The 16,468-nt window shown below is 44.7% G+C and overlaps 1 protein-coding gene across 1 annotated transcript in view; it reads left to right on the forward strand.

Moving 5' to 3' along the window:
* Gmcl1 (germ cell-less 1, spermatogenesis associated) overlaps nt 1-14,772 on the forward strand; it is a 39,179-nt gene extending 24,407 nt beyond the window's left edge. Inside the window, exons 10-14 of the mRNA XM_028853872.2 lie at nt 1,833-1,902; nt 4,379-4,454; nt 6,814-6,959; nt 8,116-8,203; nt 13,453-14,772. Of these exons, the coding sequence (XP_028709705.1) occupies nt 1,833-1,902; nt 4,379-4,454; nt 6,814-6,959; nt 8,116-8,203; nt 13,453-13,581 (509 nt within the window). The 3' untranslated portion in view covers nt 13,582-14,772. The remainder of the gene's footprint in view (nt 1-1,832; nt 1,903-4,378; nt 4,455-6,813; nt 6,960-8,115; nt 8,204-13,452) is intronic.
* The last annotated feature ends 1,696 nt before the right edge of the window (nt 14,773-16,468 follow it).

Genomic DNA, 16,468 nt, shown 5'->3' on the forward strand with positions numbered 1-16,468 from the left:
CGCCTTTCCTTGAACTCACTTGGTAGCCTAGGCTGGCCTCGAACTCACAGAGATCCGCCTGCCTCTGCCTCCCGAGTGCTGGGATTAAAGACGTGCGCCACCACCGCCCGGCTCCAGCCTCATCTTTAAGGATGGTTGAGTTTGGAAAACAGTCTGATATAATTTACATTTGGTGTGTCTGGTACAAAGGGACAAGTTTTATGTCTGAAAGACAAATTTCATAAACATCTGGAGTCTGAAGCATTTTATTTGGTATAAAATTTTTTTTAAAATAGACTTATGGCCAGATTTCAGGGTTTTTTCTTTCTTCCTGATGTGAAATGATTTGAGAAGACTTGAAACAAATTTTATTCCATCTTATAAATATAATCAAAATTTTCTGTGTGATCAAAATTTCAATTTAAAAAGAAAATGTAAGTTAAAATTAAATGTCACACTTTTGTAAGGAAGCAGACAGTGTCATGTGGCTCATTGGTATATGCTCTCAGAAGGAAATTGGGCTAGAGATGTAGGCCAGGGGCAGAGCTCTTGAGTGCCATGCATAGAGCCCTGGGTTCCATCCTCAGCAGGAGAGCGGGTGTCTTAATGTTAGGCTCAATTGAGGTTCCTTATGTCATGGAATTAGATTTGTCATAGGTCATCTCAGCAGATGTCTTATTCTGTATCGTCTGTTAGGCCTCCTCCACTCTCATCCATCTTATCTCCACACCTCCCAAACCCTGTTTGTTTGTTTTCTAGAGTTGGGATCAACAAAATCTCAAAATCGTCTGTCTCCTCTCTGCATTTATTTAGCTGTACTAAAGAGAACTTTATCTCTCAACCTGGTGACCAAGGACCAGGAGGTTAAGACAGGCAGTCAGTCCTAGTCCCCAGTGTCCTTTCCAGTAATGCTTGTGACCTGACCCCTACTCTTTCCTCCACATCACCCCTTGATTTACCCTCTTCCTTCCCAACCAGTCAGTTTATTTATAGGATTCCTACCTTCTCATTGTTTGACCTCAACTCTGGGAACATGTATCTTGGCAGAATAGTAGGCACTTAGCACCCATGGAAATGCCATGACTTGTTCATCAGAATTGCTCTGCATCAGAAGTTTGGTGTTTTCGGGCGTTATCTCACCTGCCATGCATAGCCCCATTCCCTTTCACAGTCCCTGTCTCTTCAGCCCTCTCTTCTCCGCTGCTCTGTGGAACCTCGCCTGTCTTTTCTCAGCTCCTGTGATGTTAGATTTTGTGTGGATGGTGGTAGGTTCCACACAGTTGCCCTTCCACTAGGTAAAATTAAAAGCCAGCAAGACCTTCTTTGTTCCACACCATTTCCCTGTGCACACCTACTGCAGAGCACTCTAGAACTTGACAGGTGGCTTTTTTCCCATAATGAGATGTTACTACAGATAACTTAATAGATGAAGAATCCATTATTAAGTTCCCCAATACAGAACTTTATTAAAAACTGAAAATAGCCAGGCAGTGGTGGTGTATGCCTTTAAGCCCAGCATTCAGGAGGCAGAGGGTAGGCAGATCTCTGTAAGTTCAAGGCCAGCCTGGTCCAAAAATACCTGAAAACACTCTTAGGAACAATGTTCACAAATGGAATCGATGTGCTGCGAGGAGCAAAGGGAAGTGCCAGCATAGCCTGTTTTCTCTCTTCCGGAAAGGAGGTCCTTCTTAAGTCTAAGAGAAGGCTTAATGCCTTTTATCACGGTAGAGCTAAGAGTCTCATTGTTGCTGTGTATTTGTAAAACAAACTGCCTGCTTTGTAAATTGCTGTTTTAAATATAAGTTTAGGAATAAGTTTTACCAACTGCTTGTTGATTGCTGCTTATACTTTAGAATGGCTGTCCTCAGTGTATAAACAGCAGTGGCTGGCTATGCTCCGTGCTGAACAAGACAGTGAAGTGGGGTAAGTGTGCTCCATCGTGTTACTGGGTATTCAGTGTGGGAGACAGAACCTAGGGCCTTGCATGTGCTAGACTGAGTGCTCTACCACAGAGTCCCCAATCCAACATAGATAGTCAGCCTTGCTGTGAATTTCCTCTGTAGTTTTAGTGGAGCTCCTTAGGAGCGGCCGAATAAGAAAACGGGCAGAAAAGAGGACTGGAGGGGAAAGCTGCCCAACGCTGAGCGACTTTGAGGAAGCTTGTGAGCATGACCGTGGGACTCGAGACTTCTTCCAGGCAGAGCCCTGCAAGCAGAAAGTGAGGCGCTTGCTCCCTCAGAATTCTGTCTGACAGTGTCAGCCTGCATCTGCAGTCGGTGCTGCCTGGGGCACTGCTGCTGTCAGGCATGCAGCAGACGTGGTTCACATGCGCAAGACCGTTTGCACCTCACAGGGTTGCCGTGACTTTTAATACAGGCTTCTTTTTTTTTTTTTTTTTTTTTTTTTGGTTTTTTGAGACAGGGTTTCTCTGTGTAGCTTTGTGCCTTTCCTGGGACTCACTTTGGAGACCAGGCTGGCCTCGAACTCACAGAGATCCGCCTGGCTCTGCCTCCCGAGTGCTGGGATTAAAGGTGTGCGCCACCACTTCCCAACTGGTTGCCGTGACTTTTAAAGGCATCCACTCACATACTGCCATGCTGTTTAAACTGACACTTTTAGAAATTTATGTACAGATAAAACTCATTTTAATATTATGCAATGATGTCAAATTATGATTAATAAATAGGTTTTGAAGATATTTGCATTGAGTGAATGAAAGCCATCGGGTTATAGCTGCACAAAGGAGGCCTAAGAGAACTTTTTTTTTTTTTTTGCCCTACTCTCTTTTAACCCATTTTTATGCACCAAAGAATTTCCAAAAAAATAATAGCCTAGTTGTAAGTTTCTGTCCAAACAGCAAGTATATGAAAATATTCTATAAAATTCACAAGATTTTTTGTTTGTTTGTTTTGGGGGCAGGGTCTCTCAGCCAGCTTGTGGTGGTGGGTGGTGTATGCCTTTAATCCCAGCACTCAGGAGGCACAGGCAGGCAGACCTCTGAGTTTAAGGCCAGTCTGGTCTACAGAGTGAGTTCCAGGACAGAGCTACACAGAGAAACCTTGTCTCAAACTCCTACCCCCCACCCAAAAGACAGACAGACAGACAGGGTCTCTTTATGTAGCCCTGGCTGTCCTGGAACTGGACCAGGCTGGTTTCAAATTCACATGGTGATGCATGCCTGGGCTACAAGATTCTTATTGTCAGGGTTTTTGAAATTTCTATTTTATTTATAGTCTCATCTTTTTACAAGTTTGTCTGTAGCATACTTATCAGCACAAAGATGATGAAATTACTGAAGTAGAAGAAATTAAGAAGTAGAAAATGAGCCAGTGATTTAGTGGAAAGCATATCTGAAGTGCTGGTGTCAAGGAGTTCCCAGTGACACTGGAGCACTGTATATTAGGCTTTAAGTTTAGGATGTTTTTGAGGTTTTTTTCTGCTTTGTCCTTTCTCTCTTAGCAAAGACACAGTTTCTGTAAGTGTTTGCTTGACCTCTGGAATGTGTGTGCTACCTGGGGCATAGCTTGGGTCAAATGCTGACCTGTCATGCAGGATGTCCTAGGCCTTAGCACTACAGTAAACAGGGAGGGCATACAACTATACTGTATGACTGCACAGCCTTGTTCATGCTGCTGAGTGCCTGGTCCAGCTTCACGGCTCCCAAAGTGTGAGGACTTTGCCTTATGATCTAGTAAAGCCGCCTTCCAGGATCTTCTCCCAGACTGAAGAGGATTATCTTTCTAAAACAGAAATGCAGCGTGTCACTTCTATCTGAAGGCAGATACAGACATCTGATGATGTTGAGTTGCTCCTCTGGGTTACTGAGGCTTGATAATGAATATTTGACTCATTATGCTGTTTTCTTTAATATGCCTGCAAAGTATCATACTAAAAAGTTGAGTAGTCACAGAACACATGTCTGAGAACTCAGGAAAACTTCAGGAGAAACTCATGATCATGGCCTATGGGAGCCTTCAGCAAGCAGCCTACCCCAGAAACCTCTGTCATCTCACGCTTGTCTTACACTCAGGTTACCAAATCCTCTGTCCGTTTGACACTCTATAAACAAAAAAGGAAAGATAGACTGTTTGTATTCCTCCCCTGCAAAGAATACACATTCTACCAAACCCCAGCAAGCACCCCCTCAGCTCACACTTATCCCGGGCTGACCCACCCTCCCCTTGAGTTTTATGTAGCCTTGGCTGTCCTGGAACTCACTCTGTAGACCAGGCTGGCCTCAAACTCACAGAGATCCGCCTGCCTCTTCTTCCTGCGCATTGGAATTAAAGGTGTCTGCTACCACTGCCCAGCAATTTTCTGTTCTTTTAAACTCAGCTCTTTTTTTCAATTGCTAGTTGCCTATTATCTATGAAAGCTCATGACTCTTATATCGTTTTAGGCCTCAAGAAATCAATAAAGAAGAACTTGAGGGAAATAGCATGAGGTGTGGTAGAAAGCTTGCCAAAGATGGCGAAGTAAGTACATCTGTGGTCTGTATGTTCTCAGCTTACTGAGGAAATTCTCTTACACTCTTTGCTTTACTCTCATGTGTTTGCAGTTTTTCCTAATACGATATTTAAAAGTGGGATATCCGTGGCACTCATACTACCTCAAAAATAAATAAGTACATGTGCTTTTAAAGTAGTTTAAGTGTAAGAAAGTAAATATCTGGGACTCCTGATTACTAGAATGTCATGGCTTGAGGAGACCTTACTTCATCTTTTCTGCAGCGTGGTGTCCTGAACAAGGGTTATAGCCACCGTACTCAGTAGTTACTCAGTCTTGCTTGAAACCATTGAACTTGGGTTTAGAGTCCAGACGAGAAGCTTGAGAAGGTCCCTCTGCAGTACAGAAGTTGAGATTGTTTGTGTGGGAGGTGTTGCGTAGTCTTAGTGAGGTTCTGTTTGACAGTTACCCTAACTCAAAGTCGTCTGTCCCTTCAGAATGCTCTCCACGCAAAGAGCTGCCTTTGTTGTAGATTGTAATCCCATCACTGAGGGAAGTTAGGGCAGGAACCTGGAGGTAGGAGCTGATACAGAGACCATGGAGGATGCTGTTTACTGGCTTGTTCATCATGGCTTGTTCAACCTGCTGTCTTACACCATCCAGGATCGCCAGCCCAGGGGTGGCACTGCCCACAAGGGCACCTCCCACATCAGTCATTAATCAAGAAAATGCCCTACAGGACAATTTTGTGTGGACATTTTCTCCATCAAGTTTCCTTCTCAAGTGACTCTAGCTTGTGTCAGGTTGATGTAAGACTAGCCCGAACAAGGCCAGAGATGAGCACTGTTCCTGGTGTGTTTTCCTTAGTGTTGTAACCATGAACGTCACCCAGGTCTGTGGTGCTGCATGGTAGCCTGCCTACCTTTCTCCAGTGGACATGTCCTCCCTGTCTGAAGTGACTCTGCCTTCTGGCTTTATGAGGGCCATGCTGTTGATCCGATGCTCACACGGGGCCTTGTCTTTCACTTCGGTAGGAGTCTGTAGACCTTCCTTTCGGCAGTCTGCCAGCCTTCCTGACCTGCCACTGTCCTGAGCTGTCTGTTCTGTCTGGTCCACCATCTTGATTCCATCTTTTTATTTTTCAAGACAGAGTTTCTCTGTGTAGCTCTGGCTGTCCTGGAACTCAAAGATCCACCTGCCTCTGCCTCCCAAGTGCTGGGATTAAAGGTGTGCGCCACCACCACCCATTGATTCCATCTTTTTTAACACTAAGAAGCCTGCAGTGCCCACCTCCCCCTGCTGCACCATCCACACTGCCTTTCTGCTGCACCTGCTCCTTCAGATCCTAACTGTGGTCCCTGAGGACTGACACCCCCTTCTAGTTCTCGCTCATATTTCTTCTGACTCCCTGCAGTTATTCTCACCACTCCACTGGAACTGCCACAGCAGTGTCAGTGATGATCCATGGTCAAGTGTTGTTCTGTTCTTGTTGCTCTTGGCAGCAGTGACCTTTTTCACTTAATCCCTGCTGGTGTCTCTTTCCAGTTGTCTTCCAGGACACTTGCTCAGTTGTCTTCCTACGTCATTGGCTGCTCCTTCTAAAGTCTACAAGATTCTTCTCTTCCTTAGCAATACTACTGACTGAGGTTCAGGTCTTAGTCCCTGTCTATGCTCAGTCCCGTGTGCTCTCATTTATTTCCTTGACATTACAGCCTGTCTGCAGAAATGGCTCTTGACTCCCGTTGGGCATCTTTCTCAAATACCTAGAGCATCTCAGATGGAGCATCCCTCCGTTTTCCCCAGGATTCCTACTTGGAGACAGCACCTTTGTTCATCTGTTATATATGCTCCAAACTGCATTTATGTGGATGCCTAATTCTTTCCTTCCACTCTTTGTGTCCATGAGAAATCCCTCAAGGGTCAATCCTTAAAATGCATTTCATCATGTCTATATTAACACTCTATCCTTTCCCACACTGCCTTACTTCCCTCTCTGATTAACTGGTAGCTGTGGCGATGGTATCTGGAGTGGCCTTCATGTGTCTGGCGGTTGGTTGAAGCATTTTAGAGAACTTCTGAGCCTAGTCACTTCACTACAGATGCCAGGTACCCAAGCTGTCTGGACTTAGAACTGTAGTGGGAGGCGTGGTTGCCTGGGATGGGACTGCAATGTGAGGGGAAGTATAGGATAAGGCTTGAGGAGTCTGGCCACAGAAGGGGTCTCAAGTCCAGGGCGGATGTTTTGAGCAGAGTCCTATGGGAGAGACACAGACAGGAAGTGCTTTCCTTTGCACATACTTGAAGTGAAAGGGGGCGGGGGAACCCTTGAACTTTTAATTTATGATTTGCTAATGTGATGAACTGAAATGAATCTTTTGTATTTCTTAGTACTGCTGGCGGTGGACGGGTTTTAATTTCGGCTTTGACCTCCTTGTGACTTACACCAATCGGTACATCATTTTCAAACGCAATACACTGAATCAGCCATGTAGTGGATCTGTCAGCTTACAGCCTCGAAGGAGCATAGCATTTAGGTAGGATGGCACCCCCACTTCCTACACCAATGAAAGGGTAAGAAATGAGATGAAACCTTGATCACCAGTGTAGGACTTGGATAAGACGCAGTATATGAGGAAGTACCAGGAGCTGAGAAAACGCCATTTCTTTGAATATATCTCAGTAAACAAGAAGAGAAGGTCTTGAGTGTCAGGATAAGCAACTAGAGTAGGAATGATGGACAACTTGATTCCAAGTGTGAAACTGTCACTGTGTTACATTCCTAGCAAATAAAATGTGCACACTAGAGAAAGACAGGTGTTCTTAGAAAGCACTTGCAGGGCATGCTGTGTCCAGCCCTGCCTGAAAGCTAAGCTGGCATTCACTTCCTGGAGAGGGTGCTGTGGACTGACAGGGACAAGTAGCTGAGTGATGCTATTTGCAAAAATCAACTCAATCAGGATTGCTGGCCTTTTGTTGGACTTCCCTTTGAAGGATGACTTGTGTTCTGCGGTGTGTACATTACCACCCATGTTTATCTAGTTATCTTTCAAGCCTCACACAGGTTGCTTCTACCCTCCAGCAATCCTGATTCCACTCATGCCTAGAATAGAAAAGTTGATGGGGATAGAAAGTAAGCTGGGGGAAGAGATTTGAAGAGTTACTGCTTAGTGGAGATGGTATCAGCTGGGGAAGGTGGAAATGCTCTGAGGACAGATGTGGTGATGCCATTGCAAAGAAACTAAATAGTAAGCTTCGTGTGTGTGTGTGTGTGTGTGTGTGTGTGTGTGTGTGTGTGTGTGTGTGTGTGTCTCACCATGGTGATGACAGGTCACTTCAGAGTTTTTTTATACAGTAGTTAGAATAACACAAATTAGAAATCTGAGTAGAGTTAATTTTAAAATCCTTTATAAAGGACTCACTCCTGTAATCCCATCACCCAGGAGGTAGAGGCAGGGAGATCATGGTTCAATGCCAGTTTGAGCTCCATAATGAGACCTGTTCCTAAAAACCAAGGGTTGGAGCTGTAGCTGTGGTAACATTTGCCTAGCATATCCAGGGTGCTGGGCTGGGCTTAGTCCACAGCACTGCCACAAATAAGGCTTCCAGGGATATAGAGGGGGAAAGTAGAATGGGGAAGAGCTTGTTTATATTAGTCTCCACGTTAAAATTGTATTTCTTTTTTAATTTTAGATTGCGATTGGCTTCTTTTGACAGTAGTGGAAAACTCATATGCAGTAGAGCAACTGGCTACCAAATACTGACGCTTGAAAAAGACCAGGTATGTGTGCTTGTATGCGTGTGTGCTTGTGTGCGTGTGTGTGTGTGTGTGTGTGTGTGTGTGTGTGCTTGTGTGTGTGTGTGTGTGTGTGTGTGTGTGTGCTTGTGTGCATGTGTGCTTGTGTGTGTGTGTGTGTGTGTGTGTGTGCGCATGCGCGCGCGCTTGCGTGCTTGCCACTTGGCTGCATCATATGTGTGTTTGGAGTCTTTGAAGCTCTTAAGTAAAACTTACATTAAAATGACAATATTTGATGTGAAAATTAGTTGAAGTTTTGTTGCAAAGTAAAGGTGAAAATATTCTGGTCACTTCTACAGAGATTGATTGATTCCAGCACTGTAGACCTAGTGTTCTGGATCCAAAACCATGAAACCCAAAATGCTGTATTAAAATCTAAAGTGTTTTGAGCACCATAGGGAGCGGTCCATCATGAAACAATATTTTCAATAAATGGTGCATACAGTTACTTTGAGTCTCTTTGTGTGAATGTATGTATGAAAGACAAATGAATCTGTGTGTAGACTTAAGATGTTCTGAAATCTGGAAAAATACAAAGGCTGACACTCTGGTCTCAAGAACTTCAGATGAGGGCTACTCTGCCCTTTGAAACAAAAAGATCCTCTCACCATGTGGTGGTAGCACACACCTTTAGTCCCAGCACTCAGGAGACAGAGGCAGGTGGATCACTTTGAGTTCAAGGCCAGTCTAGTCTATAGAGCGAATGCCAGGACAGCCAGAACTGTTAAACAGAGAAACCCTGTCTCCAAAAACAAAAACAAAACCAAACAAGATCATCTGAGGGGAAGGAAGGAGTTGGTGGTAAGGAAATAATTCCTGTGAATATCGTCTTCACAAAGCTGTGCAGTGCTTCTTCTATCCTGTACCCAGGAGCTCTTATTCAGTCTCACAGCAGATGTCCCGAAGATGCCTGACAACCCTCTATTGCTCCTAAGTGGAAGAGGATAGACATCCATAACAGTCTCCATATCATCTCTGAAGTCCTTGGTCATGTCACACATCCACATGCACGCATAAACTTTGAAATGTTAGGATGAGAAAGTAAACCGTTTTCAGAAACAAAAAATGAGAGTGCTAAATGGTGAGGAAGTGTGTTTCTTTGAAAAGCCTACCACATTGGTAGGAAGTCCTTTGCTGAGCCCTTGTTTCCTCAGATGGGAGAGCCGGCACTGAGGAGACTCAGTAGCTGTGCCCCCGTGGGCCTTAGGGAACCTCCTACCACAGTTCCCTAGCGCACACTTCCACTCTTGCTGCCCATGGGAAGGGCCGGGCACAGCTCATGGCAGAGTGCTGTCTTATGTGAGAGAGGCCCTGAGCACTGTTGCAAATCCACAGAAGAAGAAAGAGACGCAGGCATGGCAGTAGTATGTGGGAATGTCCTTTTCTTTCTTTCTTTCTTTTTTTAGACAGGGCTTCTCTGTGTAGCTTTGGTGCCTTTCCTGGAACTCACTTGGTAGCCCAGGCTGGCCTTGAATTCACAGAGATCCGCCTGCCTCTGCCTCCTGAGTGCTGGCATTAAAGGCGTGCGCCACCACACCACCACCACCACCACCACCACCACCACCACCACAACCACCACACCACCACCACACCACCACCACTCACCACCACCACCACACCACCACCACTACCACCACTCGGCCAGGAATGTCCTTTTCAACAGATATGGAATAAGGTCCTTCAAATCCCTGTCTTCCTGCACTGAAATTTCCTGTTGACCCTGGGACTAAATGAGCAATGTCTGCCCTTACCTTCTTTCTGGAACTTCATAACAAGTAGCCACACCTCAAAGCATCCAGAAAGCTAAAAGGCTCCAGGCCAAGTTAATCCTACATACCCACTTTATTTGCCTGGTGCTGTTGTGCCTACTGCATGCTGAGTTCTGTTCCTGTGGGGGAGGAAATCCACACGAGCCTGTGTTAGGTTAGCCTAGTAAGAAGCACTGTGGCATGATCCCAGAGTGCTGTGTGATGTGGAGGGAGAAGCCCCGACCCCTGTCACATTGCTGACAGTGGATGTGATGGCTGACAGTGGAGAAGGAGAAGCCCTAACCCATGCTTCAGGGTTGAAGATGAGTGTGAGGACAGCTCAGGGAAAACTTGGGCTGAAAAAGTGAGCCTAAGAAGCCTCAGGTGCGTGAGACAGGGGCAAGAGAGCTGCTGGTCACTGCAGAACTGAGGGAGGTGGGGCGAGTTGAGTACAGATAGAGTTGGTGTGGTGGACTGCAGGGGAAGGCTGAAGGCCTTTGGTTGGTCACTTACGTGTATGTGTTTTCCATGTGTTACACTGGAAAAAAAAAACAAAATACCTTAATTTAGATTATTCATCTTTACTGGGTAAAAGTTGTCTCTTAATGTTTTTGTTATAAGAAATACACATACCCACATACATTTTTCTATTATTTATTTGTGTGTCTGTGTTTTAGCCTAGACTGGCTCTAACCGGTCATTCTGCCTCCGCTGTCTGATCACTGGTATTGCAAGTGTGTACCACTACTCCTGGCAGCACATGCCTTTTCTAATGGCCAGATTGCAGCCCTCTGAGCAGCAGAGGACAGTACATCCAGTAGAGTATTGCCTTCATTCTAATCTTTCACTTGATGTGGAAAGTGAATTTGGGGGCTGGAGAGGTGACTCGGTGGTTAAGAGCTCCTGCTGCTCTAGCAGAGAACATGAGTCTGATTCCCCGCTCCCACATTTGGCAGCTCACAACTGTCTGTAACTCGAGTTCCAGAGAGCAGATGTCCTAATCTGACTCCTGAGGACACTGCACACACATGCATATACTCAGGCGCGCGCACACACACACACACACACACACACACACACACACACACACACACACGGGAAATAAATAAATCTTTACAAAAAAAGAAGAAAGAAAGAAAGTACAAATGTGTCAGCTTTAAATTTCACTTGTTCGATTACCGGTATAATTAGGTGTTTCCCTGTGTGACTCCCCGTGTAAACTGGTGACTTACATTGTTTGAGCAGTGTTTGTCACATGCTGCCAGTCTCCAAATCTTCACGGTGATCGGCTTCTTTTTCCCTTAGTGACTTCTTTTTGCAGTGATTGTTCTTCTTATTAGGACTGTGGAATTGTCATCAGTACTTTTTTCTGTTCCTTTATGACTTTTTACATTAGGTAATGTTTCTTTATCGGAGGGCATGCACTTGGTTTCATTTTAAAACTGTTTGTATCAGTGCCTCTCTAAGCCCTGGCCATCCAGGAGTTCACTGTATGGGACATAATGGAAGACCAATACGTCAGATAGGAGCTAAATAAATGAATAAAGAGCCTGGGGAGACACTCAGGAGCAAGGATGAGGAGTGAAGGCCATGAGTGAAAGCAGACAGACAGACAGGAGGGGTGCTCAGAAAGGAGGAATCAGAGCGGTTTCTCTCCTCAAGTCTCCAGTGGAGGTCAGATGGGCTCCGGTCTAAACACAGGGATGAGGTGGTGGAGACACTGCACACAGCAGTGTGGGTTCTTTGTCTGGAAGCAGGCCCTGGTGTGCAAAGAACCTGGGTGTGTGCTGCTGCCATGCAAGGCCTCCACAGCCTCCCGGCCAGAGTGGACCAGCAGAGAGCCCTTCACCATGCAGGTGTTTCAGTGGAGGCGTACAGAGTAGAGTTTAAAGGTTTGAGGATGCTGGAAGCCATCTAGTGTGTTAGGGATTGGAGAGAAGGGTTAGTGTAGCTTACTCCAAGAGTGATGTGTCCATTGGGCCTGAGACAGTGTCCACATCGGCTTCCTCTTTTCCCAGTTGTAGCTGCACTCAGACCCCTGACAGTGGCTGGCTGGCTGGCTTTTGTCAGTGCACAGTTGGGATTTCTTTCTTTACCATCAATGTGCATGGCTTCAAAGATTACCATCAAGTGTAGTAAATGTGATGTGAAGGTTTAGAAAAGCTATACTCGGCTCCAAGGGACAGACAAGTTTTGCCAAGGCAGAGCGGCTCAGACGTGTGCTGACGTTCCTTTTGGCAGCACCGTTTGCCTGTCTGTCAATACGACGGTGTCCTGATTTTACTCCCTGAGATTTTCCTGAATACCACCTTCCCTTTTCGGGGGAGTACAGAGAAGTTGTGGGCTATATTTGAATAAAATTTCTATACATTTACCTAAACTTATGATCTTAACCCCCCCCCATACAAAAGTTGTACTATTATCGGTGGTGGCGCACACCTTTAATCCCAGCACTTGGGAAGCAGAGGCAGGCGGATCTTTGTGAGTTCGAGGCCAGCCTGGTCTACAGAATGAGTTCCAGGACAGCCAGAGCTACACAGTCAAACCCTGTCTCAATCAACAACAGCAAAAAGAGCTCTTTAAGCCTACTTTGGTCACTCACATAGTTGATCTGCGTAGGAATTGGGCTTCAGACTCTATTTAAACAATGCTTTTAGTAGTCTCCGAAATGTATAGAATAACATGACCAATGCCTGCAGCCTGTGGGACGTCCCTTGGGGTTAGATGTGGGACCGTCATTTCAGTACTGCTTCTTTAAGGGTCTACTCTGCTCTCTGGTTCTGGGACAGATCTGTGAAGTCCAGAGAGATCCAGGGCATCAATGGTTCCCTTGTGGCTTTCACCACCTGTCTTTGGGAGGTTTCATGTGCATAGATGTAGCTGAACTCAAAATGCTTTTACATGACAATACTATGTGCTGTGTTCTAGGCATGGTAGGGTATTTAGATAAGGGCAGCATCGACTCCCTGCCTCAGTCTAGTGGTCTGTACTGGTGTCTTAAAAACTGAAACCAAGTGAGCAGTTCACTATGCATAGGGGCTTGTGTGCTGTTTGCTTCAGGTGCTGGGGATTGAAACTAGAGCTTGTACATGCTGGACTCAAAGTAGTGACGAGCTCAGATAGCACTGTGCATGTGCTCTGCCTCTGAGCTGTGAGCCCAGCCTCTGTTTACTGTATGCTCATAAAATACACAGGAACTTGATAGAGAATCTTATAAAACTGAAAATAGCTGCCCTGTTGAGTAGCTGGCTCTATCTGTCTGCTTTAGGCCTCAGTACCATCCTATGAGCCAGGAGCCAAACAATGAGGGAAATGCAGGTAACAAGCTCATGCACACATCTAATGGGCCGGAGTCTACAGTTAGAGCTGTGGTGAGTGCTTCATCCCAGGCTGCTGCTTTAGTTCATTTCATTCAACTGCTTGACTTAGAAATGTTATAAAACGTTGCTGTCTACTTGTCATTAAACCTACCAATCTGTCTTGTAGGAACAAGTGGTGATGAACTTGGACAGCAGGCTTCTGGTCTTCCCTTTGTATATCTGCTGTAACTTCTTGTATATATCACCAGAAAAAAGAACTGAAAGTAATCGTCACCCAGAAAACCCAGGAAACTGAGGCACTCGTCGGTGGGAAGAGGAGCACTTTGAAAACTGTAGGGGCCAGCTTTAACTTACCGGCCTACTGCATTCACATCTAAGGTGACTAACAGTGATGGGCCTTATGAACTTTATGGATGCTGCAGATGTCCTCATCCTCATTACATTTCTATGCACATATGAAAAAGTATTTTAAAACTAAGAAAGTATCTGTCAAACCATGTATGTTAAAAGGGTATCAACTCGCTTTAATTTAGTAGCAGTAGAAAATTACTATAGGTAAATTTCTCTTTTCCTTGCAACAAAATACAGATTTAATTTTGAGCTTGAATTTTGACCCCACCTAGTGTTAGTGAACTTGACTTTCTTATTTGTAAATGTGTTCCTGTTTTGTTAGGAGAATGCTAAGGGCAGAGTTTGGATGACCAATTATAACTGCTCCTTGAGTGGGTGCCTTTAAAGCTGTCCTTTAGTTCTCAGTTGCTCATTGAGTCTTCGGTTCAATCTGATGCCTTCCTTCAGTCTCCACTGCTTTTCCCATCAGAGCCTTTTCATGGTTTGGGGGACTAGGCTTAGGAACTATTTCTGTTTCGGTTTGATTTGCTTTTGTTTTTGTTTTTTAATCTAAATTTAAGCATTTTCATATTTTTTAAAACTTTAACTTTCCTACAATTTTAAATGACAACAACAGCAATCAGCTTTAGGACTTGAAATAAACTTGAATAAGGGAAACTGGTTTGATTCTGAGGATATTCCTTTGCCTTATGTGCGTGGTCTTGTCTGGCATTCTGTGTTCTTGTTATGAATTATTTATATACAATACTACATTTTCAAACATTTTGTGTTCTACTGGAATTTATGTTCAAATTTTAGTTGGGAATCTTGTTTCCTACTTGAGCTCAGGACTTTAAACCTCTGAACTGAGTGCCTTTGAGTCACATACGCAAACAGATTTCACGGGGAATGTACCGGAGGAGCTGGAACAAAACATTGGTGTTAGAACAACTTCTTTTTGTCAAGATGAGATGTCTGCGTGTCGTGGTTGCTATGTTGGCTCCTTGTGTTTATGGCTGTTCTGAAAATAGCCGCTCCCGTCTTCCTCCAGTCAGAGGAAGTGCTTTTATGGTTGATGTATGTTTTTAGTATTTTTTTAAAAATTGGAATCATTTTTATGTATCTGTTCAAATAAAGTGCTCATTTGGAAAAGGAATACGCTCCTGCTTAAAGTGGACTCAAAAACCTCACCTGAAACTAGGGTTTTCTTTTTTTCTTAAAGTTCAATTTTTTTCCAAGTACTTGGTTCTTTGTATTTGTTTTGTTTTAAAGCAGAATTCTATTAGAGAGTAAGAGAAAAAACAACTGGACTGGAAAACTAAATCTCAGAGGCTTCTGGGAAAAGGAGCTAGAGAAGCCTTGCTCTGAGGCAGAGGGCGCAAGCCTGGCTCAGCTGTGGGGTCTGTGGAGAGGACACCTGGGTCGGTCGTGGTGCTAGCAGCTTCAGATTTGGCTGCTTGGTTTTTATTTATTTGTTTTTGTTTTGTTTTGTTTTTCAAGACAGGGTTTCTCTGTGTAGCCCTGGCTATCCTGAAACTCGCTCTGTAGACCAGGCTGGCCTTGAACTCACAGAAATCTATCTGCCTGCCTCTGCCTCCTGAGTGCTGGGATTAAAGGTGTGCACCACCACTGCCATGCCTTGACTATTTTTAAACAACAAACACAGAACAAAAACCATAGAAAACAAACAGACAGCAGACAGACTGAGCTCCGAAGATCACAAGTACTTGCTCCCACCTGCTTCTAGCTTTGAATTACTGGTGGGTTTTCTTTCCTGGTGATATGTTGATAGGATCACAAATTATCCTTGTTTTGTTTTGTTTTGTTTTTTTTCCAAAATGTAACTACTTTGTCTTCTTCTGCCTCCTAGAATTGTAAGGGGAGTATTTCTGAAGCAGTGGTTTGGCCAGTGACAGGCCCCACTTCTGAACTGTACACCCAGCTGTAATCTCCTCTCCCACAGCTAAGATGTTTTCTCTCAGCAACAAAAGGAATCCTTTACTCTTTATATATTAAAAAATAGTCAGGCAGTGGTGGCGCACACCTTTAATCCCAGCGCTCTGGAGGCAGAGGCAGGCTGAGCTCTGTGGCTTCCAGGCCAGCCTGGTCTACAGAGTGAGTTCCTGGGCTACACAGAGAAACCCTGTCTTGAAAAACAAAACCAACAGCGTACACCTGTAATGCCAGCACACAAGAGGCTGAGGCAGGAGAATCACAAGATTGTGGACAGCCTGGGCTGTATTGCAAGACCCTGCTTTAAAACAAAAAACAATTATACCCAAATATGTCTTTATAAATCTTGGAAAGTAAAGTGGGAATATATCAACAAGGAAGATAACCTACTTCCTTTCGCTGGTCAGGTTGTCAGCTTACCAAGTGTGAGCAGTTTCAGGTGACGACTAGAGACCATGCGTGGGGCCTTGGTACTTGCCAGCTCTTGCTATATAGTCTCTGCCAAGTTCTGTTTGTGTGTTTGTTTTCTATTGGCTGTTAGGACTAGAAAACTAGTCACCAGTTAATAATTTCTTTGGTTATCTAATCAGTAAAGAAGAGAATTATTGTAGTTTCTGAATTATTACAGAGGCATAAGGACACACACACACACACACACACACACACACACACTTCCTGTCTTTTCTGTGGATCTGGCTTAAGCCTTAGCAAGATGCGTAAACGTAAGTGAAAACCGCAGTAGTCACCAACTTTTGGGGTTAGATTTTCTTAAGAGGCTCTATGTAGTCCAGGCTGGCCTCAAACTCAAGATCTTTCTTCCTTGGCTTCTCCAGTGTCCCTGCCTCCCAAGTGCTCAGGTTACAGGCTCACCCTACCCTGCTCAGTACTCACTGGAAATT

Source organism: Peromyscus leucopus, chromosome 3, assembly GCF_004664715.2.
Source record: "Peromyscus leucopus breed LL Stock chromosome 3, UCI_PerLeu_2.1, whole genome shotgun sequence".
In the NCBI taxonomy this organism is placed as follows: Eukaryota; Metazoa; Chordata; class Mammalia; order Rodentia; family Cricetidae; genus Peromyscus; species Peromyscus leucopus.